This window comes from Rhagoletis pomonella, unplaced genomic scaffold (genome assembly GCF_013731165.1).
Source record: "Rhagoletis pomonella isolate Grant_MI unplaced genomic scaffold, Rhpom_1.0 Rhpom_scaffold_00012, whole genome shotgun sequence".
NCBI classification, from domain to species: domain Eukaryota; kingdom Metazoa; phylum Arthropoda; class Insecta; order Diptera; family Tephritidae; genus Rhagoletis; species Rhagoletis pomonella.
Genome location: NW_023458566.1, coordinates 9,011,893 through 9,035,416, shown reverse-complemented (window position 1 = coordinate 9,035,416; position 23,524 = coordinate 9,011,893). Strand labels below are relative to the sequence as shown.

The 23,524-nt window shown below is 37.5% G+C and overlaps 2 protein-coding genes across 5 annotated transcripts in view; both read right to left on the bottom strand.

The window, feature by feature from the left end:
- The window catches only part of LOC118747795, a 19,650-nt gene extending 4,603 nt beyond the window's left edge, over positions 1-15,047 (bottom strand). The window contains exons 1-10 of one of the 2 annotated variants that reach the window (XM_036481935.1): positions 13,200-15,047; positions 12,778-13,135; positions 12,286-12,687; positions 8,300-8,668; positions 7,888-8,241; positions 7,294-7,632; positions 6,980-7,127; positions 6,797-6,909; positions 5,596-5,800; positions 4,833-5,410 (exon numbers count right to left, since the gene is read on the bottom strand). In XM_036481935.1, coding sequence (XP_036337828.1) covers positions 4,834-5,410; positions 5,596-5,800; positions 6,797-6,909; positions 6,980-7,127; positions 7,294-7,632; positions 7,888-8,241; positions 8,300-8,668; positions 12,286-12,687; positions 12,778-13,135; positions 13,200-13,418 — 3,084 coding nt within the window. In that variant the 5' untranslated portion in view covers positions 13,419-15,047 and the 3' untranslated portion in view covers position 4,833. Of the gene's footprint in view, positions 1-4,832; positions 5,411-5,595; positions 5,801-6,796; positions 6,910-6,979; positions 7,142-7,293; positions 7,633-7,887; positions 8,242-8,299; positions 8,669-12,285; positions 12,688-12,777; positions 13,136-13,199 lie in introns of those variants that run through there. The other variant, XR_004993983.1, reaches the window with a different exon arrangement.
- A 720-nt stretch (positions 15,048-15,767) lies between these two features.
- LOC118747792 (isocitrate dehydrogenase [NADP] cytoplasmic) overlaps positions 15,768-23,524 on the bottom strand; it is a 52,810-nt gene continuing 45,053 nt past the window's right edge. The window contains exons 2-3 of one of the 3 annotated variants that reach the window (XM_036481927.1): positions 21,349-21,351; positions 15,768-17,200 (exon numbers count right to left, since the gene is read on the bottom strand). In XM_036481927.1, coding sequence (XP_036337820.1) covers positions 15,968-17,200 — 1,233 coding nt within the window. In that variant the 5' untranslated portion in view covers positions 21,349-21,351 and the 3' untranslated portion in view covers positions 15,768-15,967. Of the gene's footprint in view, positions 17,201-19,858; positions 20,000-21,348; positions 21,352-23,524 lie in introns of those variants that run through there. The other 2 variants (XM_036481925.1, XM_036481926.1) reach the window with 2 other exon arrangements.

Sequence of the window (23,524 nt, the reverse complement as noted above, 5' to 3'; positions counted from 1 at the left end):
AGTCTTTTTTGCTATTAAAAAAAAGCTTAATAAAAAAAGAAACTATAATTAAGGACAAAACTTTATTAAAAGTGATACATACATATGCGTGCGTTCTACTTACGTGTACGTGTATTTATATAAAGAATTTTTCGAATTTCGTCTGCTTTAAAATAGAGACAATATGTATACATACATACATACATACATACATACACACATATGTGCATATCACATGTGTATTTATTTAAAAAAAACTATATTTTATGCAGTAATATAGCTACATACATAATATGTATGTACGTCTATGTATAATATTAAAAAAAAATATATATATATGTATGTATAATCAGCTTCAGTGTAACGTACGGCTTCATAACCATCTAACACTATTTAACACAAAAATATTATGAATGGAAGGTGACACATTACACTTGGAAAAAGTATTTAAATTGGAAATCTAATATACATATGTATGTATAATATACTTAATTGATGGCGCTAGAATTTTAATGAAATATGTAAGACATTTTAAGGACTGGTCCATCTTGACTGAACGTATTGGGGGCTCCAAAATCTTTCTCTACTGCATTTCCGATTCATATTGTAGCAAATCAAATTACATTGCGATGTCGAGTTTATTGGTTATATTGATTTTGAAAAAACCTAAGCGCAAAAATAACTTAAGGAACATTTTTTTCCAAAATTTTCTTTTTAATGCGGAAATGCTGCTAAATGCTTTAAAAGCATTTGTGCATCAAAAAGAAAATTGTGAAAAAATGGCGCTGACGTTATTTTCGCTGTTAGCGCTCGAAAATATTCTCTCTTTTATAAATGGAAGTGAAGTCATAATCACGGCATATTTAATAAAGTAGAAGTGACAACTAGCTCGAACTCTCTTGCATCTAGTTATAATATCAAAAAACTGTAATCAAACAAATTAACCCTTTGAGGTGCGAGTGCTATATTTGCTACAAATTAGCATCAGTCGAAACGCATCATGGTGAAATTATACCAGGTGCAGTAATAAGAGCAAGATAAAAGATTTGACACTATTTTATTTGAAAATTTGCCTTTAAAAATTTGTATAAGATAGCCGAACGTCAGGAAAATAAAGCGAGAAAGCTGTTTCATTACTTCACCTGTCACACAATTCAAAATGTTATCTCACAGCACGCAATTGAATTTTTAATGAAAAATAGAAAAGGCCAACTTGAAAACGGTTAAAAGTTATTAATCATTTGACATTATAGTCGGTGTTCAAAAGAGAGAAATGTCAAAATCACTTGTACCTTATTTAATATGCCTTGGTCATAATCATTTAAGATTTTTCTCTTTCAAAGTTCTTTGAATTTTATCATGTATTGCTGTTGGATACAGTATTTTTCTGTTCGAAAGCCGGTGCATATCCGATATTGAATTTTTCTAGAAAAGCAGAGAGAAAAAGAAAATATTTCTTGCCATGGGCTATGATAAGTCCATGCAGTAGCAAAGGATTTTTTTTTGAATTTACGCCAATTTCCCGATAAGTCAAAATCGATTAATATTAGTTTCCTTGGTGTTAGTAATAAATTAACAGAGTACTCATATTTAAAAAGAGCAAAAAAAAAACAAAACATATTGCACGTATGTATTTATGCATATCGTCACCTGAAATGCAAAAAGACGTAACAACATCGTAACTGAAATGGAAAAAATCGTGACTAAAATTTTTTTTATTTTTTTCATTAAATGATGTGGGAGTTGTAATTCCATGAAATCCATCATATGAATCAAAAACTGAATTTTGAATGTTTTCTTAGTTACGTCTTTTTGCATTTCAAGTGACGATATGTATGTTTATTCATTTATGTATGTAATAGTATACTATAAGTACGCATAAGAAAAGTTATATGTACACAGCGCTGCAGCAGCACTCACGCCTCTATAATCGAAAGTTTTGCGGGAGTTCATAGTATCTAATTATATGTTTGTATGTACGTAAATATACACAATAAATTTACTTGCATACCCGTATGTACGCATATATTTAGTATTAATGAAGATGAATAAAATTCACATATATTTAACTACATAACTGCATACTGACATATACATACATACGTATAAACAAAAATATAACAAAATAGTTTTATTTAAATTGGGAAACAACATTTTAGAAAGTTGTGACTAATGTTTTTAAATGTTTACTATTTTTTATGAAAATATATCCTACTATCTAACAAAACCGTGTAAAGAAAAATGTTCAGCTTTGTAGAACACTTAAAAAAATTCGACGAATTTTAATGAAAGTTCATCAACATTTTAAAATTTTCAATCAGTTTTTTTAGATTTTTTTGTATCCCATTAAATTTTAGTATAATAAAGTAGAAGTTTGAAATAGCTAGGACTTACCGTTGATTTTTGGCAATTTGTCGTTTGCGCATTTTCTTCCATAGGAAGTATGTTCGACGAATTTTTTGTAAATATGGAGAAAATGAGCAACACCTTTCACAAAAAAAAAAAATTTACCAAAAATCAACGGTAAGTCCTAGCTACTTAAAATTTTGGCAATAAAATTGAATGTGCTATAAAACTGTATACTTGATTTGCATGGATTTTGTAAGATAAAGCGCTACAATTTCATTAAAAAAATAATAAACATTAAATAGCCGAAAGAGGAAAACCAAAGAATGCTTAAATGTCTCCTCGCTATTTATATTTTCGCCACTGTATCTACAGCTTATATTTTTCATATCTATGAATTTGTTTAAGGGAATTAGTATTATTTTTTACAGTTTCACTAAATTCTAGTTAGAATCGTTTCATTAAAAAAAACTTAACAAATAATTCCAAAAACTTTAAGAAACTGCAATATAGCGAAAGTAGCAGTTTGACAGAATAAAACAAAACCAAAGATCATAGAAAATAAGGTTGCTGGCTATGTTTATGGCTCCCTTATATTCTATGTTATTTGTAGGCAAAATGGTTTTGGGGCCAGGGAACACGGTGACTTTTGTCAAATTAATAAAGAAAGCACTGAAAATCGGGATTTAATCGGTACAAATATGAAGAATCGGGACTTTCTGACTTTTAAAAAATATTTAGCGGGGAAATTTTCTCAAAATCGGTACTGTCCCGCCAAAATCGGAACGAATGGTCACCGTACCAATGAGTGCCCGGCATGCGCAGAGTCGCCACATTACTCACGGCACCTCTTCGCAATGCCCCCCAAAAAATCCCACTCAGCTAACGTCCCTGTCCCTATGGACAGACCCAAATGGAAGTAGCGCACTTAGTCCCTTTAGCTGAGCCAGACCCCAACGTTGATGGATGAGCGTGCCAAGCCGAGCGAGGTTTAGTAGCCACTACAACAACAACATTAACAACATGTTGTGGGCTGTCTTAGTCACTCTACCGCTAACCAGACTGCGTTCTGAGTTTACCTACGCGTTAGTTGTAAGTCTCGAAGAATACCAACTGAGTCCGCAAAGTTTTTCTTACCTCACAATGACAGACATTGGGCTGTCATTCGCTAGTACGTCGGCGACTTCGTTTCTTTCTATCCCGTTGTGACTTGAAACCCAGCACAGTGTTATCTACCGTGCTTCTCGTTGTCAAGAGTTGATGAGTGTTTCGTTCTCCAACTTTGTCCAGTTTGTAAGGGGAGATCTATTTGCCTAGACCTTTCCGTCTATGACTAACCTCTTTAGCTTATTTTTCTGAACTGCCACTTAATTTCAGATCGACGATGTCGATGTAAACTGCCAAAGTTATTAAAGAAACCATTATGAATTTTTCGAATGAAAAATGATTCATTTCGGTACTTTTTCGCCTTAGTAAACGTTTTAAGGCTAAAATCCAATCCAATCCAAATACTTGATATAATTTTTATTGTACTTCCTTCTGGAACTACATTGATTGAAATAAATGCAAGAAGAATGCTTTAGCATTTTTTTTCTGCCGAGAGGAGGGAGTGACACTAAAAAACCAACTCGTGAGATCTGCTCATATGCAGTGGAGTCATCCCAGAATACAGCCAAGTTTAGAGAAAAGAAAAAATTACTATTAAGTGAAACTGTAAAGACGAGTCAGCGAGTATTCTCTTCCATTCCATTTCTATTTGATATTGACTTTGTAGATATATTTAGCTACGCAATTAGAAACAAGACTTGCGAACGCAATATTTCTATGTAGTTAGGAAGAAAGGAAAACATTTTAAAAATTATTTCTCAAATTTAGTGTTGTCAATACTTTTATTAGCTTGTATTTACTGCTTTTCCATTAAATCTATATGTATTTGAAATATTTAATATTTTCCATTTTACATAGCAACAGGTATTTGATTTTGTTTACATACATATTTGGCGTTATGTTAGGTACTGGGAATCATAATGAATACAAAGTAATAAATATACACATGGGTAATTAAATATCATACACAAATCAGGTGATAGTGTGTCGTAAACGTAAAGGTAGTATGTAGCTCTTTATGGGTTATGTTTTATTTGTAATAATTAGCAACTAAATCACATTCACAAAAATACAAACAATTTCTATAACTTTTGTTATGCACCTTTTAACTTTGAACAGTCTGATTATGTATCTCGAATCCTGGGCATTTTGAAATGAAGGTCCTTAATACTTCAGCATAACATATACATATATGTATATATAATTACATGTTCGAATTTGTTTCTCACCATACATATCTAGCACCCAAAAAGTAGTCTCTCTAAATTTTCATTACACCCGCAAAAATGATGCGATTTCGAGATACATGATAGGAGCATCGACAATTTCACAATTTCACTTTCACAACCTTTCTCCAAAATCCCCCCCTTACTTATGCCTTCGCTTAGGTACCTACATACTTTAAATCAAAAATATCAGTTCTTCATGCTTTGTATACTGTTGACCATTGATATCCGCCGAGTCATGGTATTCCTGTGGCGATGACGGTGAAGTGGCCGGACTTAAACGCAACAACAAATCGGCCGACGAACTGCGTCTCATAACACCACCACCGCCGACACGCTGATGGTGGTGCTGCTTACAGCTGGTTGAGTTGGTGAAGGATTTGCTACGCACATGACGACGGGCATGACTACGTCGGGCATGTATACGATTGCTTACCGCACCAAAACACGATATTTCATGCTCACAATCGCTATCCATTTCGTTGTGCAATAAAGGTTGTCGCAAATTATCCGAAATAGGTGAACGATTTTGGTGAGTTTGTTGATTATGCGAAGTCGATGCCACGCCCACATCCGTGCAGTTAGCTGTATTGTCATCGTATAGATGCAGAATTGCGCTGCGTTGCTGCTGACTCGTTATCGGCTGATTGAATTGCTGCTGCTGTTGGAGTCGACGTGCATTGATGCAGTGCGCTGAAGGATCGCGTGATAATTCTGAACCGAAATTGCTGGCGTTGCTGAGGAAAAGTTGGCTGGAAAGAGTTTAAAAAAATTTAGATGAATATAGCGCTTGCGGTTATTTGTTTTTTACAACTGAAGAATGTCTGCTCAGCTTTTTTATGTTCAAATTAGAGATCAATCTCAGATAAACTACTCAACATTTCACTGCAACCACTGTCCATATTTATTAAACGGAATAACTCCCATCTCCACTTACCGTTCGTGTGGTAGGTTGGTACCATAGCTTAGCACATCTGGGTAATAGGCATCAATTGGGAATGACTCTGGCACGGAGAATGTGTGTCGCAAACGTTGAACTTTGTAGTTGTGTGTACCGTTACTAACAACAATCCAGGAGCGTTTCAAATGGGTTTGTTCGCTGTAATTAGTTGTGCTCCTGGGGCGCGATGAAACATTTGAATCTGGAATAATAAATTATAATTATGGTCTGATTAGGCATTCTTCGATTGATCGTGTGAAAGCTTGGGCCGATATTATTGCATAGGGTATTGGTCTGGAGGACAGCCTTATGAAAGGAAACTTTTCTCAAAAGAATAGGGACCTGATTTATACACGCTCCAACGGGCAGGATAATTGTGAACTAAAACGCTTGGTGCTTACGACAGCCAGTTCACACATTTTTTTTTAGCTCTTAGAAGGGGGGACGCTGGTCTTCTAGTTGGGTTACAAACGGGAGATATAGAATGAATGTGAAGACTGTGCAGCTTAGTTAGTCGGTTGTAGTTAATGCTCTCTACGAAAGCACGCAGTGGCTATTTAACCTAGCTGCATGTTCACATTTTAGAGATTTCGTGATGGTCTACAAACAACCAGATTTTTCACCTTCTCTTCAGTCAAAGCTGTAGGAAACTTAATCCTGTGAACAAGCTAGATTTCCTTTAAGAAACATTGGGTTACCGCAAGATCATTTGCGGCAGAGGTTCAATACACGGATGGATCGAAGCGGGACGCCAAAGTTGGAGGAGGTGTTTACGGCCAGGAACTCTCAATAAATCTTGAGTTCAGACTGCCGAATCTCTGAAGCGTCTTTAGGAAGCCACGCGGTGCGACTTAATATCGCCACGGATCCCTACTGCTGCAGTTGTTTGGGAGACGAAGTAGAGTCATCTCAGCACTTCCTTCTCAGCTTCCCGGTATTTGTTAGACTAACCATCGCTAGTTTAACCATCTCGATTCATCAACACACCCGAAAAGCTCTCCGTAGTGGACATCAGCCGGCTGCCTAACTTTGAACCCTGTAGTTACCGTACAAAGTATTTGTAAAATCTGGTAACAAAATGCACAATCTAATTAATGTCTAAGTAAGTCCCTCGGGGTCTGCCGGAATAACCTAAGTTCATTGCGTCATAAATCTATTCAATGAAAATACATAAATACAAATTAGACACAAATCTTACTATTTTCGCTAAGAGCCATTGTTGTTTGTGGTATGCCTAGAGTGAGCGATATATTGAGTGAGTCATCTCGAAATTCGGCACTTCGTTCCTCAAGTTGACTGGGCGTTCCGGTACTGCAAACCGAAGAAAAAAAAATTTATAAAAATGGTTCAGGAATACAGCACCAAGCCTAGTGTCACTTACGAGCTCGTCCCGGCCTCCGGCTGTTCGCCAACGGTTGGGGATAATTCACACCCAATGGGAAGCGATGTCGGGCCCGACTGAATCCCCATGGATTGACAGCAGCAGCATCCCTGCGCAACTGTGCCCGATTCTGACGCGCCTGCAGCGCCTGTAAACGTGATTCTTAGATTTAATAAATAAAAAAATATTAGCTTCTGAAGAGCTTGTTGGATATGATATGAAAAAAGGTAGGAGAAGGATGTAAGAGGGACTGATAAATAACGGATTAGAGCTACGAGTACTAGGTATGTTGGAATGAAATATGGAAGCATTACCACAAGCTGCGGTAGCCATTAGTACACGATTAGCCAGTTCATTGCGTATTTCTGCATCGGGCAATTGCGCACCGCCGACACCATTTGTAATAGCCACAGTGCCGTTAAGCGCAATGGCTGCGGCAGCCGCCGATGTGGTCGGACGATCGCAGGTATGTGTGTGCGGTAGAATGCAGGCGGCGTGCCCACAACCGTGCTCGGGATGGTGATGATGGCGACGCCGTTGACGTTGGCGTGCATCACGTATCTCCTGTTCCATGCCAACCTTGATTACTTCCTCATAGTCGGGTGGTGCTTCATAGCTGGGCGGTTCGTCGGGCGTCATTTCCTCTTGGCGGTCTGGTGTGGGAAAAAGTAACTTACTTATAAATTAAGCGAAAGAATTGGTATATAAAAAATGACACACTTAGCGGATGCAGTGTTTTGTTTCTACATTCCTAGTATTTTGCAACGAATTTCCGTCATCCCTTGTGCCAGCTTCAACGCCGAAACTGGTTTGTCCCAAACCAAGCTTGACAATAGATAATGCAAATTCGTTCCAAAATACAGCATCTTCGCTTATAGATACAACAGAAGCTCATGAAATCTATTTACCTAGTAGCTCACTAATAGTTTGCAGATGACTTTGCAGTTCGCGTTGATGGCGTGCCCTCACACCCATGCGGTACAATATGACCATCCAACCCGTTAGTACGGCAAAAATACCCAGCGTACTTATTATGAAAATACCAGTAGCTGTTTTCAAGTCAGGATACTGCTCTATTTTGGGAAAATAATAATTCGGCTTGTGTGAGTACCAGCGTCGATCGTTTTGTAAATGCGCCCAATCCTCTTCGCATGATTCTGGTTCATCAGAACCGTCACCACAATGATCAAAGCCATCACAGTGTAGCCTTATTGAGATGCAATGATTATTACCGCAAAGGAATTCCGAACCAATATAACAATCTTAAATAAAAATTTAACCCATTAATGGCCATACTTAAGTATGTGTGGTTCAACTTACTTAAATAGTTGAAAACACTGTAAGAAATGGCCAGTTTCGATGACATGCCGAAGACACCACGCAGGCGTATATAGTAGCCTGTTAGCACCGGCACAATGTGACTCTCTTTACTCATGCCATTATTGGGCCAAACAACACTCTCAATTTCAGCAGCATCCGATGTTGTACCCTGACGTATGGTTAGATCCGAACGTGAAGCCATGCCATGAAATTCTTCAACGCGCAGCGAAATGTGTGTCTTCATCATCATATAATTGTTGCCAGGCTTAATTATCCATATGCAATCGTAAAATCTTACATCGGTGTTATTTTCGATCATATTCATCATCGTGATTGCGCCACCTGGTCCGGAAACCATGCCGCCACAATCTGCAAATGAACACAAAAAAAAAAAAAATAGCAAAAACATCATATACCAGGGCGTAATACGTATAAAGTCGTATGCTACAGATTAAGCTAGTTTGCACGGCATGCCAGCGAGACCATCACTCTACTATATACCGCGTGTTCTGAATAGTTGCCTTTCTCTTAAACAAAATAAAAAAGCAAATAACACCGTTGTTTACCAATGGTGCACGTAAGAGTTAAGCCGCTTGTAAAAGACGGTGTACTCAGATAGATAGATTACCCACAAAAGAACAAAGGAACCGAAAAATAATACATACATTTGTATTACAGCCAAAGAAGTAAAAATAAACACAAAAAGTCAGTTGCATTCATGAATTGTAGGACGAAAGCGGTTAGGTCAAATGTTAACCTCCTCATGGCTATGCGATATCTATTTATTTCTCCTTGCCCGTCTATATTCTCGCCTTTGTTTTCCGCAATAGTCCGCGAGTATTTACTTTTCCCACGTATGAAGCAAAGAGGAACGTATCGTTAACGTTAATCAATATCACAATTTGATTGCCCCTGTCAAATGGCAGGGAAGACCCACAACGTATTTATTGTTGGATACATTTTGCAGGGCTCTTGGAATAATACATATAATTTCTTGCTTACACCTCTGACGCGGTAAGAATGTAGTGGCTTCGTATGCGCATACACTAGTAGTATTCGTATTAACACATTGAGTGGCAAGCGAATCTGACGAAAGTCTCCAACAGAGCCCAAGCAAGTTTTCATCAAACACAAAATATACCTCAGTGTTCTTATCATAAAACAGACAAATATTACTCCAACGTTAGGAAAATTGGAGCAAAAATGTATTGCGAATATCAGACTACTACCCTGAAAACATTCGAAGTTTCATCGAAAGCGAACGACAAGGTCGAATGTGAAACAATAGCTGTCGTATGCTTTAATGCGACGTGGCACCACAGGAGGTATTAGGTGTCTTACAAAAGCGTGCCATATGGCACTCAATGTGTTAAGATACATAGTATGTAAGTGTGTCTATTCTGCATGAGAAATATGTACTACTGACATAGATTAGTATAATCTTGATTTCACGTTTTATTGAAATAAATCCTCTAGAATGACACACTCCTAAGGAAACGTGCAACACTATGTAAGACGTGATGCCGTAAACGCATGTTTCGGTCTTTTCTAACGTCATCAAATTTATTTATATACATACTTACATATAAGTAAACGTAAGTAGAATAAGCGTTCGTCTTTGGCGGCCGGCGTTTAACAAGATTTGTCCAGAGCCAAGTTGGAACGTATACAGATGACGGCTTTCATGCTTCACACGGGAGCACCAACGGCGGACCTCTACAGCGATCCAGTCGTGGAGAGACGTCAGATACGGACACGCAAAAGTCCTTGAAACTCTGCCGAATATTCTATAGCAATGCCGAAAATTCTACCAGTCCGCTACTCTGTTTAGATAACAAATTATCCGTAAGCATACTTGAGAGGACCGAATAGAAATTGGCCACATACCGGAACTACGGTCGGTGGCTAGATGTTTATACAGATGGCTCCAAACGAAAGGGTGGTGAGCGGCATTTATTCTGGTGAACTCGCACTCAACCTCAGCCTACGCTTGCCGAAACATTGTAGTATTTTTCAAGCAGAGCTAAACGCGATAATATAAGCCACTCGGCGCCTCATGACTACTGCTTCTCCCGAGCGGCCTATCACTATATATCAGTCAAGCTGCTATTAACTCTCTAAAATCTAACGGAACAACGTCCAAAGTAGCAGAAGGATACTCGACCTGCTGGCATCAAAATGCATTCCTGCAAACTGCACAGCCGACGAGCTGGAAAGGAGAGGGACACAAATATTCGAAGACAATTCTGCTCAAGACGCGGGCATATGTATATATCACTAACCTTTCGCAAGCGCGGAACTTAAACGTGGGTCATAGAAACCAACTGCCATACTGCCAGGCGAATTAGGCCAACAATCTAGGTAAAGCGATCCACTGCTGTCACACGGCTTGACCGCTCTTCCCTCAAATTAGCAGTCGCGGTAATCACCGAACATTTTCTAATGGGACGCATGGAAAGAGGTCGGAATACCCAACTAACGATTTTTGTCGCAGTTGCAGATACGAGAAAGATGTGGAAAGCATCGCGAAGACCACTGTCCGTTAACCAAACCTTTAGCCAATACTTTTGGATTGTATTGCAGACTTGAACTAAGCGAATATTTCAATTGGTGAGGTGTATCCACAAATTCCTATGCAGCATATACTTAGACGAAAGGCAAATGATTTAAAATAATTCCTTCCTTTCAAATCAACGGTTGGAACGTACATATATTTAAGAAAAATGCCCCTAACCTTCATTTAGCTGTATCAAGTAGATCATCGAAATCTATCCTCGAATTCTAAATTCACTCAGATTTCCTGCATGCCTCACGAAGACGAGGCGGCTAACGTAGAGAGTCCTTTCGAGTATTCAATTTTAGCAACCCAATCTGAGCATATTTGGCTCGCACGAGATTGTTTAGTTGCGTTTTTTTTTAAGAACTGCGTCGCTTCAAGATTTGCTTCCTTGGTAATGATTTTTCCGGATGGCGAAAGTTGAACGAACGCCTGCCTGCACTGCGAAGGCGTGTATGCTTTAGACTCACACATGAAAAGCGTAAAGTCCCTTATCGAATGCCATAGATCTCTGCATGAAATGGCTAAGCATTGTTTACTTAATTCAAATCATAATTGTAAAGTTCACAAATAGTTAAGGAAAGCTACGACCACCCACATCCGTCCAGAAAAGGATCGATAGGAATACGAAGGGCAGCCTTTAAACAGTAAAAGATCTAATAGCAATGAATGCAGGAACTACTTATTATGCTGTGAAACCGCCTGGACCACTAGGCTTTCCTATAATAGGAAACGTACAGAAAGGAAATACCCTTTCTAATAAGGACTCTACGGTCCATTACCGTAGCTGGGAAGCTGAATGCGCAGTTTTAGCTTCCCATTGATGACAAAGTTGTCGCGACGGGTGTAGAGTGCATTAAGGTCGTACTAACTTTCAACATAGTAAAGGCGAGCAATATTTGGGACTAAGAAGCCGCAAGAATTACTGCCCTTCCCAAATGACCTCCCTAAAGCAGAAAACCCATATTGGTGGTTAAGTTCAAAGATACAAGAAATGTTCTTCCCTATAAGGATGCTTGTAGGACTAGGGGTAGATCGGACTGTACAGCTTTAAGCTCAGGAAGATAACGTAAGCTCGATAAAACAAAAAAAGCATTGGAGAGGTTCTACTGTGGAGCAGAATTGGTTGGAGCGCTAATAAAGTTGTACTACTACTTCTGAAATATTCCATAACTGCGGCCACAATTTGAAAGCCACGAAGTCTTTTACTCAAAGCAGGTCTTCTAAATGAGATTTATCCGTAAAAATCATGCTGAAACTTAAAAGCTGCAAGTTTAACTGGTTAAACTAAATTCGTTTCTAACAAGGAGCTCAAAGAGGCTGTATGAATCTTTTTTTATAATGAAGCGTTTTCAGTTCTTACTATTGAATGGTGTTAAGTAACTTCCCCTTTCGTTAATTTCTTATCTAAAGTTACACCAAAACTCACCTGTATATGGCACTAAACGATCTTCCTTCAATTGCTTGGATGAAACGAAAGATATCTCGGCACGAAATCCGACACCCGTATTACCGTTACCACGGAATTGCAACAATAGTGATTTACCATTGCTAATTGTGATGGGCGGACGAAAATGTTCACCGGTGTACGAGTCCAACATTTGACCGTTCGAATCGAATATTTCCAATGTTGAGGTTAGGCCTAACTGAAAGTCGGTAAAATCCAGTCGCACTTGACAGTTTTCCGATTCACATGTCAGTATATGTTCAATGCCGTAATCACGAGGATATGGCATAGGAAAGTAGGGAGTTGAGATGACATGCGGCTCATTTTTGGAATAATTACTGATTATGGCCTGCCGTGGTGAGCCGCTAACAATTTTAACATTCCCTGAGTTAGAATAAGTATACAGAAAACAAAAAAAAAAACATTTTGGAAATTAGCGAATATGTCTACGAATATTAAACGCATACGACATACTTTCCGAGAAGTACTGCAGCGAAAAGACATGACTATTGGTTGCGCGATAGAAGAATTTCAGCAACAACGTACGCGTTTTACTGCGAAACACTTTGCCATCGCCACAGAACTCCTGGCCCGAAATCGTTGTGTCATACGGTGGTTCTGAGAATTGAATATGTTCGCAAGGACAAAGTGAGGATTTTCCAATACCCGAATTGGCAATGCGTTCGCACGTCTTAGAGAAGTTGATGTGCGTGAATGTTATGCGAATGACGCACTCAGCGCAGGTCACCAGCTCCAAATTGCACTGATACCAAATATCTGTGCTGCTGCGATTCTTCATTTGGCTAGGATTTGTGGGCGAGAATAGGGTGCTCTATAGGGAGTGAGGAGATATAATTTTAAATACTGATACGCAAAATAACGGACACGTTACACACTCGAAAAGCGGATGTGGTGACATTACGCGCATGCAAATCGCCACGTTCGCCCAATTCCAGAAAATGTCGACGTCCATTCCAATGATTGCAGATATCGAGATCGCGAAAAGTGTTCGAAGGATAACCGCTCACTGACGCCAACAAACATGTTATCACCCACAGCAGTGGAGGGAATACGAAGGACACACTTGCTAATGGCCGTTTGAGATTTGATAGCATTTCCTTGATTTCAACGCGCTGTAGTTTAAGTAAGTATTTAAACACAAAAACAAAATGATGGTGAGTTTATTGAAATTTCGAAAAGAAATGCGGGTCCTTGCGAGTGTTTTGTTTTTTTTTATTATTAAATTAATGTTTTTTATTTTGCTTTTTACGCGTGTCTATCGGTACACGCATGTTGCTCGTTGGGGTATTTCCGAAAGACTGCAACTAGCACTGCGACAAATCTAATAAAAGCTGACTTGTGCATAGCTCAATTGAAACCCCAAAAGTGCTGGTCAGTTAGCGTTGGACGATGTGTGTGGATTTGTAGAAAATAAAACAAAAATTTTGCTCAACTCTGGTGTTTTTATTGTTCTTGCGAAAGAGTGTAAAAATCTGGTGCGATTGCATTTCGACGAGCTTTGATGTGAGGTTAAAGACCTTTCGAACGGGAGCTATTGAGCGGAAAGAGAATAGAAGCATTGGAACGGAAGATGTAACGCCAGAATAATCAATGAGTGGGTTACGTATGCAACTGTTCAAAAGTAATTTTTAACGCATGTCTTCCAATTGATTTTCAATGAACGTACGAGTATGTACTTCTTTGTCTTCGATGCCATATCGCCAACGTACTGTTTAGGTTTTATTAGTGAGCCTTAGACCTGGTTAATTCACCAGGGAGGAGGTACTCCAAAACATGTGGACGGAGATTTTGGTATATCTCTCACTCCAGGAGTGAAACTCGTAGGTAATCTATCACTTGCAGTTACCGCTAAGCGAAATTCACCAGCGCAGAAGTTTAACTCCGTATGATCAAGGTATGGAGAAGATAATCTCCAGGAGAAGATATTCTCCAAGGTGTATCAGACTGCGATTCATGATGCGTCGGCAGTCACATAGAATATGCTCTGGAGTTTTGTTCGCCAATTCACAAAATCTAAAGTCGGTGTCTACAGAAAGCTCCATATTATTCCAATTTTACCCTAACTTTCGGTGTCTAGCCTGTAAGAGTTATAAGACCTTCCCGGCTAAGTTGCAGAAGCCTTTCGGACTTCCTTATGGAAGGAGTTATGAATTCCTTTGATTGGGCTCGACGTTTTGTGACACAGTCAGCTCTTTCGTTGTCTTCAAACCCTTCATGTCCCAACGCCGACCACAGCATAACTCTATTGTGGGCTGCTAGGTGGTTGAAAAGAGTTTTTCAATAAGCCTTGATGCAGTTCTAAATGAGTCTACGGTACAGCTGGGCAGCGTTTACCCGGCGGGCGACTGCGCATCGTATTCGCGTATACATAGACGCTCTGCTTGAGAAGGCAGCGAAAGCTTCATTCCACTGCACGACTTGTTCGCACACGTGACATCAATTCCACGCACACTGGTCTAAGGCCTTTAAAGCTGCTGACTATCCGGCGTAATATTTATACTGGCATCATTTGTCTCTCAACGAAGACGGCTGGGTTGGTGGCCATTGCCAGACTTTTCTGGTTATTATCGCTTCATATTCTGACCTTGTAAGGCTTGTCGAAGTATAATTTCGGTAGCATAGTGCCTGTCAGCCTGATAGTGGGATCATATAGGAATGGCTTGAGAACCTCCAAGTATCGCCGAAGATCCACACTTTTCCTGCTGATTAATAATAATAATATTATGGCGCTTGCTCTTTTGCTATGTATTCGGTTGAGTATCTTTTTTCTTAATTGTGGTACAGTTTTACGTCGCCTCCGAACGGCAGACGGTTTTATATGAGAAGCTTTTCTAATACAGAAATACACACTCAGATGCTTGCCAATGCCTGTCGAGGGTCGACCGCTATTAGGAAAAGCCTTACTTATTTGAGGTTGTTCTGACCAGGAATCGAACTTTGGTGTTACGGTGGCCATCATGCTGATTAAATTGGCAGATAAAACAGATTTGCACTCAAATATGCTGTGCTCATCCTTATTTTATGGAGCTCAGTTTTGGGAACGCTAAAATTGGTGTTAAGGGTAAGCTCTCACCGGGTCATAAGCGCGTTCAAAATAACCTGAGACGATGCTACATTCGTGATGACGCATGATATCTAGCGGATAAACAAAGAAGGCGAAAGCGAAGGAAGGATCCAGGAAGAAAAGAGAGCTACATCACTTCAAATATGGTAAGATCAGGTAGAGCATCCATAATTTTGATTTCATGTGTCGCAGTTTTCCAGTTTCTTAGCGTCTAAGGTAGCGCAATATAATGTCAGTTCGGCCACGACGTGTGCTGTCCGATTGCAAACGGTTCGACTTTCTGCGCGTCAGAAAAACTACTTAAATGCTTTATTAAACTCAGCGTGGGTAAATATGAAAAATTTTCTTCAATCCTGAAATTTCAAAGATACACCCAAAGTACACACAATACCAAATATAAAAGCCTTTATTGTAGGTGTACATAAATTTATAAACAATTTGCTTATGTGAACAATGGATCATACACTGGGTACCCTGCTCTAATGTATAACATCTAACTTCAGTAATACCATCACTTGCATCTCACAAATGCGAACGGTTGCCTTCATTATTTGCAATGCGCGCCTTGCGCTTGGAAAGTCATTGCCCAAGTGCCTTTTGCAGATTTTCAGCTAGCTTATCCATGAATTCGAATGTCTCTAAGTAGTCGCTACGTTGCACTTTGTTCATGCCCTTGATGCAAATAGCCAAATCCTTGGTCATGCTACCCGATTCGATGGTGTCAACGCACACCTTCTCCAGCGTTTCGGCGAACTTTTTCAGGCTCTCGTTTTTGTCCAATTCCGCACGATGCAATAGACCACGTGTCCAGGCGAAAATCGATGCAATGGGATTGGTTGATGTCTCTTTGCCTTGCTGATACATACGGTAGTGACGTGTAACAGTACCATGTGCCGCCTCTGACTCGACTGTCTTGCCGTCCGGGCAGATCAGCACTGATGTCATCAAACCCAACGACCCGAAACCTTGTGCAACCGAATCCGATTGTACATCACCATCATAGTTCTTACAGGCCCAGACAAAGCCACCTTCGGATTTCATACAATAAGCGACCATATCGTCGATTAGACGATGCTCATACCAGATGTTTTGAGCCTCAAAATCTTTCTTGTACTCTTTGTCGTAGATTTCTTGAAAGATATCTTTGAAGCGACCATCGTACTTCTTCAGAATGGTGTTTTTGGTACTCAAGTAGAGCGGCAATTTTCTTGCGAGAGCATACTTCATGGAAGCGTGCGCAAAATCAACGATCGAATCGTCGGTATTAAACATGCCCATTGCGACGCCGGAGCCTTTGTATTGGTATACTTCATGAGAAATGGTTTCGTTGCCTTCGGCGGGCTTGAAAGTCAGTGTCAATGTGCCAGGGCCGGGCACCACAAAATCTGTAGCCTTATATTGATCACCGTGCGCATGACGACCGATGACAATGGGTTTCTCCCAACCCGAAACCAGGCGTGGAATATTCTTACAAACGATCGCTTCACGGAACACAGTGCCGCCGAGAATGTTACGAATAGTACCGTTGGGTGATTTCCACATTTTCTTCAGTTTAAACTCTTCGACACGCTTCTCATCAGGCGTGATAGTTGCACACTTAATACCAACATTGTACTTCTTAATCGCTTCCGCGCAATCGACGGTGACTTTATCATCGGTTTTGTCGCGATTCTCCATGCCGAGATCGTACGTGTGCAATTCGATGTCGAGGAAAGGTAGGATTAACTTGTCCTTAATCGAAGACCAAATGATGCGAGTCATTTCATCGCCGAGAATGTCAACAACGGGACCAGCACGAATTTTTGTAGCCATCTAAAAGGTAAAAGAGAGGTAGTTGGTTAGCAGTTGTTAAGCATCAAATTTCTGGTTTGAATTGTAATCTAAAAATATTTACTACATAAAAATTGGTCGTTTTGTAAATGCTAAACTTATGCCGAATTTCCACTAGGCATTGAAATGACAAAATATGTATGCCATTTAAAAAAATGCCATGTGAAAATGAACTTAATGACTATTTGTTTAATGTAATGACACGATTATTTTTTAATGCCCGACTTTGTCATTTGTCATTTTTGACATTTAATGCCTAGTGGAAATCCAGCATTAGATTAATTACCTAATTCGAGTAGGTCGGTAATTAAAAAAAAAATTAGTTGACATTTACTGTAAAAAGTTCTTTCAGTGCTGTTAAAACAAAGTTAATTGCTTTCCTGGCAAATGTCGGCTGTGGCGTCGCGTGAACACTACTGCTGCTGGTTCTGAGATCGCAGGTTCGAGTCCGGTTGGAGGTGGTTAGAGTAAGGTAAGTCAAATATTTCAAATTAAATATAAATTACAAATAGTAAAATTAATTTCATATATGGAAAAACCTCAATACTCAAATACCATACAAAATAAATTAGATATTTTTTTTAAATACAATTTTAAAAATTACAACTAAAAAAATAAAAAAAAATATGTATTAAAAAAAATTCCTGCTCTGGGACTCGACCTTGCAGCTCTCGACTAGCACGCCAGAGCTTTGCTCTGTCGGCCATTGCCACTGTTTGAGCGCCACGAGCAAAATGATAAATTAAAATTTTCCTAAAAAAAAAAAAATTGTGTTTTCCTTAAACTGAGTCAATTCGTTTACTCATATTAGGGCAGCCATGTCATTGGAGCCATTTAAAGGTACAATTTCCTTAGAATAATATACTTTTTTCCTAGCATTAAGGAATGCTTTTTCTGAATGTGGCCAGTGGTTGCATAGTAAAAAAAATTAAATAAAAAAAGTTTAAGTTATTTCATTATACCATGGAAAAAGAATTATCGAAATCGGTTGACGTGGTACAAAGTTATGCAGTAACATACACAAAAAAAATAAAAATAAAAATATTCCGACGAACTGATAACCTCCTCCTTTTTTGAAAGTCGGTTAAAAATATACAACGTACATGGTTGCAATGTGTAGCAACTCTGTATATACAAACAGTTTGAATACCGCAGTATGACAGTATCCAAACATTGGGGGTATTCACAACGGTGACGTAAGTGTGGTATTGTTGTATATCGTAAACTTTAAACGCCTAAAAAATATACTAAGGGGGTTCACAAAGTACCATCAAAGTCATATTATGAATTTTCGCAGTGTTAAAAAATAGTTGCTTTTGGTTTCAAGTTCTCTAAACATTTATTTAAGCTTTTAAAGTTTAACACATACAACAATTCGACACTTACGATACGTTTTGGAAGTCAGCCTTAGTTACGGCCTTTTGTATTTCAGCGATGATGTGAGTTACGCACTTTCCATACTATACTGACGATATGTAATAAAATTCACAATAAAAAAGCCAATCAAGGTAAAAATTTGGCAAAAAAAAACACATTCAAAACCTTATCAATATATGTAACTTCCCTGCAAACCCCAAAATTCCCGAACTCTTTAGGAGTATCTCATTTCTGTAACGATTTTTTTTTAAGAATCTACAAAGAAAATTACACAGCCACACAAAAAAAAATTTGTGTTCTGACCCAAAGGTCTCACTATGTGTTCTTTATGTTTTTGGGGTCGCTGAATCCGAATCCGAGGTCCATTTAACCCCATCAGTTCAGGGTTTTGATATAACCCCAGAAAACCAATATGGCGGACACCTTTTGGAAAAATTCATCGGATTCGCTTGAAACTCGTTACTCGGGGGTTTTCTGGGTCGCTAATTACGAATATGATATTATTTTTTCAAAATTCAAAATGGCGGATCCGATCCCAAAACTCCCAAACTCCGGACTCCCAAAACCCCTGAGTAACGGTTTTCAAGCGAATCCGATGAATTTTACAAAAATGTGTCCGCCATATTGGATCCGGCATTTTGAATTTTGAAAAAATAATATCATATTCGTAATTAGCGAACCCGAAAACCCCCGAGTAACGAGTTTCAAGCGAATCCGATGAGTTTTTTCCAAAAGGTGTCCGCCATATTGGTTTTCTGGGGTTATATCAAAACCCTGAACTGATGGGGTTAAATGGACCTCGGATTCGGATTCAGCGACCCCAAAAACATATAGCACACATAGTGAGACCTTTGGGTCAGAACACATTTTTTTTTTGTGTGGCTGTGTTATATGAAGTGGTTGACACGAACTCGTAAAGAAATTTATGTACGAAAAACAAAGAACATTCTATACAATTCAGCGAAATTTTTCACATAGCAGCACCATTTTCATTACTTTACCGATTTTTCTCCGGAAATTTCGAAAAATAATCGAAGTGTGCACAGTTTATTTAATTTTAGAAAATTCTGCAAAAAATCTGATGAGATTTTTACGAATTCTTCAAAATTTCTCTACAATTAAGAATACGCTGGAAAAATGTCTACAGGGTTATAAGTACTTCAAATATTAACAAGATCTGTATACAAAAAAACCATATTTATTCTCATAATTACACTTTTATTTATATACATTCTCTGTCACGCACACACACACAACTCTTACCCCATTGTTATTCATCATGGCTGCAGTAAAGGCTCGCAAAAATGTTGGAGTATATGCACGAGCATAACGGAGCGAATGCATTTTTGTAGTATTTAAATAATTTAATTTTTATACGAGTATATTTTTCAGTGCTAAATGTAAATAATGCTAAACATAAATATGCTTAACTAAAATTAGTGAGTGTTTAACGAATGCTTTTTAAACTATAAAAGCATAATATCAATTATTTTTATAATAGACCTCTGAAGGCGTCTAATGAAAATTGTGTTGTGTTCGCTTATTTTTTGTTATTATAAAAAGATTACACAATGCTTATTGAGTACTTCGGGCGATTAGGTTTGAATTGTGTATATTATAAGTCTACTGATAAGAACGTAATAGGCATTAGATAGATATGTACGTATGCGCGGCATATTGGCCGGAAATTCGAAAGTCGTTGGTACCATTTTTGATGCCGTCAAAAATATTAAAAACAAAATTAAAAAACTGGGTTGTGCTGAATTTCTATTAGGCATTAAATGGCAACAATTTGAGTGTCAAAGTTGGGCATTACGTCATTAAGTTAATTTCCCCATGGCACACATTTTTTTTGTCCTTTTAAAGCATAGTGGAAAATCGGCATTAGTTTCAAATATATAGTGGCAGTTTTTAACGTTAAAAAAGCAGCTATTGGTAATAGCGAATACTTTATAGTAACAATATTCATTCACATTTGTTGAAACGCGGTCTCGAAAAACTCGGCCTAAAGCTGCCATTTTCGCATGCGACACATTATAATTAAAGCTGATAAGAAAAACAACAACAAACAACAAAGACATTTGTATGTATGTATGTTGGTATAGTTATATATGTATTACCAATCAATATACAATGCTATACTTTTTAAAACGGCAAAAATATACAATTAAATTTGTGTGTATGTGCAGTACTTTGCTGGTCTCTTGCTATTTAATGTCGCTCTCCCGCAAACACTTAGCCGAGCACGCACAAAATTTTGAGCGGGCATAATATACAGTAGGTCAAAGTGAAACCCGTACAGCGAAGGAAAAATTATATCGAATAAACCAACTAAAATTGTGCATATGTACATATGTGTGTATGTACCTCAGTAAAATAGCATAATTTGCAATTTCTTCGTAAGCCATCGCTTTTTTTTATTTGTTTAAAATTTTTCCAACTAGCCGTTGGTAATTATACTGTTAAATAAAATATAAACGAGTTTCGTACTAATATTTAAGAAAAAAGGAGCATAAATTAAATTGTACAAAATGCACATTTTAAAAGATATTTGTGTATTCTAGTAAAAATTTCAGTTCATTTAAATATGAAGTGGAGTTGCCGTTATTGTTCGCGTTTAGTTTCATTCGAAAATGCATTGAATTAACGAATTTATTAGTAAGGGTAGGCCATATTTCTCCCATTAGGCTTATTCTCAGTGTCATATTGCTGCTTTGCCAGTACCACTTTTTGTGACATATTACCCAACCAACCTTCTTTTATATTCCGATCTGAGCTTGAAAGCCGTCATTGTAATGTGGGAATATTACTTCTGGGTATATTTATGGGTCACTATAAGCCCCGATTCTGACTTCATTTTGAATCAACTCGAAATTCAAACACTTACAGCTAAAATATACATATGTATGGTGTTTGGTGCGTTCATTTTGAAAAGCAGGACTTTCTTCCATTTTCTCCCTGCACATGACCCTCTATGCGATCAAGTACATATAGCATTTATACTCATTATTATTATATTACTATTTAAAACAAAAAATCTATTGAACGACCCCGCAGTTTTGATTACATTTGTTGAGCAGAACCAGTGGTGCCAGATCTTTTTTCCAAAAAACTAAATTTGCAGAAAAAAAAAATGTTTTTTCAACAAAAAACTGTATGTAACCTTCAAAAAAAAAGGAATTTTTTGCAAATTAAGGGGTTTTAATTGCCTTTGACATACATAGATAAAAAATATTTAAAATGAAATACTAGTTTTATAAATTATAATCAACAATTTTATCGAGCTTGAGGTTCATTCAAATCATAAATTTTGAGAAAGTTTTAATTTCTTTCAGCTGGGTCGGGGATCTAGCTAAAACTATCAGAAAAAATTGAATAAACCATCAGAAAACATGAGAAGAGTATATTATTGAAAATATCTTCATTCACTCCTGACATTGACGTTTTAGTTTAATTGAAACAGTACCAAAAATCTCATTAACATTGTATTCTTACTTAAAAACAGCAATTATACATATTACACACACACCAATAATTTATATATTTATTCGCGAAACTAGGGGGCTAAATAGTTAAACTACGTTTTTAGATTTTCTCTCTGACGTCAGGATGTTACTTAACAGGACTTTGAAATTTTAAAGATATGATTAATTAAAAAAAATTATTTACAAAACTCAGTACAATGTAGACTAAAAGAAAATATTCTGTGGAATTAAAAAAGCTTTAAAATTTTATTCTTGAATATCCTTGAGAATTTGCAAAAGTATTTTTCAAAAAAATTTATATTAAGGGCTAACACGAGCACATCTTCGAATTTCGCCCTTCAAACATTATTAGTTTTTATAAGTTATTTTTGCGCATCAACAAAACGGAAATCGATTCATGTAGTTTGTTGAGCATCTCTGACCTCAACACACTGCATAATTGGTTTCGCCTGTAAGCGCTTCACTTTGGCCATTTCACTAATATTTTACAAATGTAAAAGATTGTATAATACTACTTTTTTTTATAAAACAATGCATTTATGTTTTTTTTTTTGGGTTTTGAAGTTAAACGAAAAAAAATAGAAATGGCTTGGCGGACGAATTTCACTTTGAGCCACTGTACATAAGAATATATGGGTCATTCCATACAATATTTACACCTCAGTATTATTTTGGGGTGAAATATATTTTTTTTACATTCTTTATCGAAAAAAGAAGACACCTATTACTTTATTTCGTTATGACATTCGAAAATCTCGAAAAAAATCCCGAAATTTTGAACTCACGGAGAAGTTTTTTTTTCAACTGTTTGCAGTTAATAAACTATTTGTCGGAGAAAATCAGTTGAGGTATCAAAATGTGCGTAATTACCTCGGCTTTACGCACATTTTCATACCTTAACTGATTTTGTCCGACAAATAGTTTGTTAACTGCAAACAATTATTAAAATATACTTCTCCGTAAGTTCAAAGTTTCGGGAATTTTTTTTCGAGATTCTCGAATACCATGACGAAATAAAAAAATTGGTGTCTTCCTTTTTTCGATAAAGAATGAAAAAACATCTATTTCACGGCAAAAAAAATATTGAGGTGTAAATGTTGTATGGAATGACCCATATGTATAGTAATAAAATATAAATACATACGCACATACATACATATGAATATAAATTGCAGATGTTTACTAGTTAGCCGGCTATAAAGTACATAGATACATATGTATCTATGTACATATCTTGCCATCTTTAGATACCTATAACATATGCAAATATGTAAGAAGGTCGCATGTTCTCTAAAAAATCAATTCGCAAATGTGAGTAAAAGTCTCTACGTGTATGCAAATTGCAAGATGTGATGACAACTGTCAACATTCTTTAAGCGAGTGATTTTGCAAACTCGATTTTTTTTGCTCTTATCAGAGTTAGCTTGCTTTCAAAAAAAAAAAA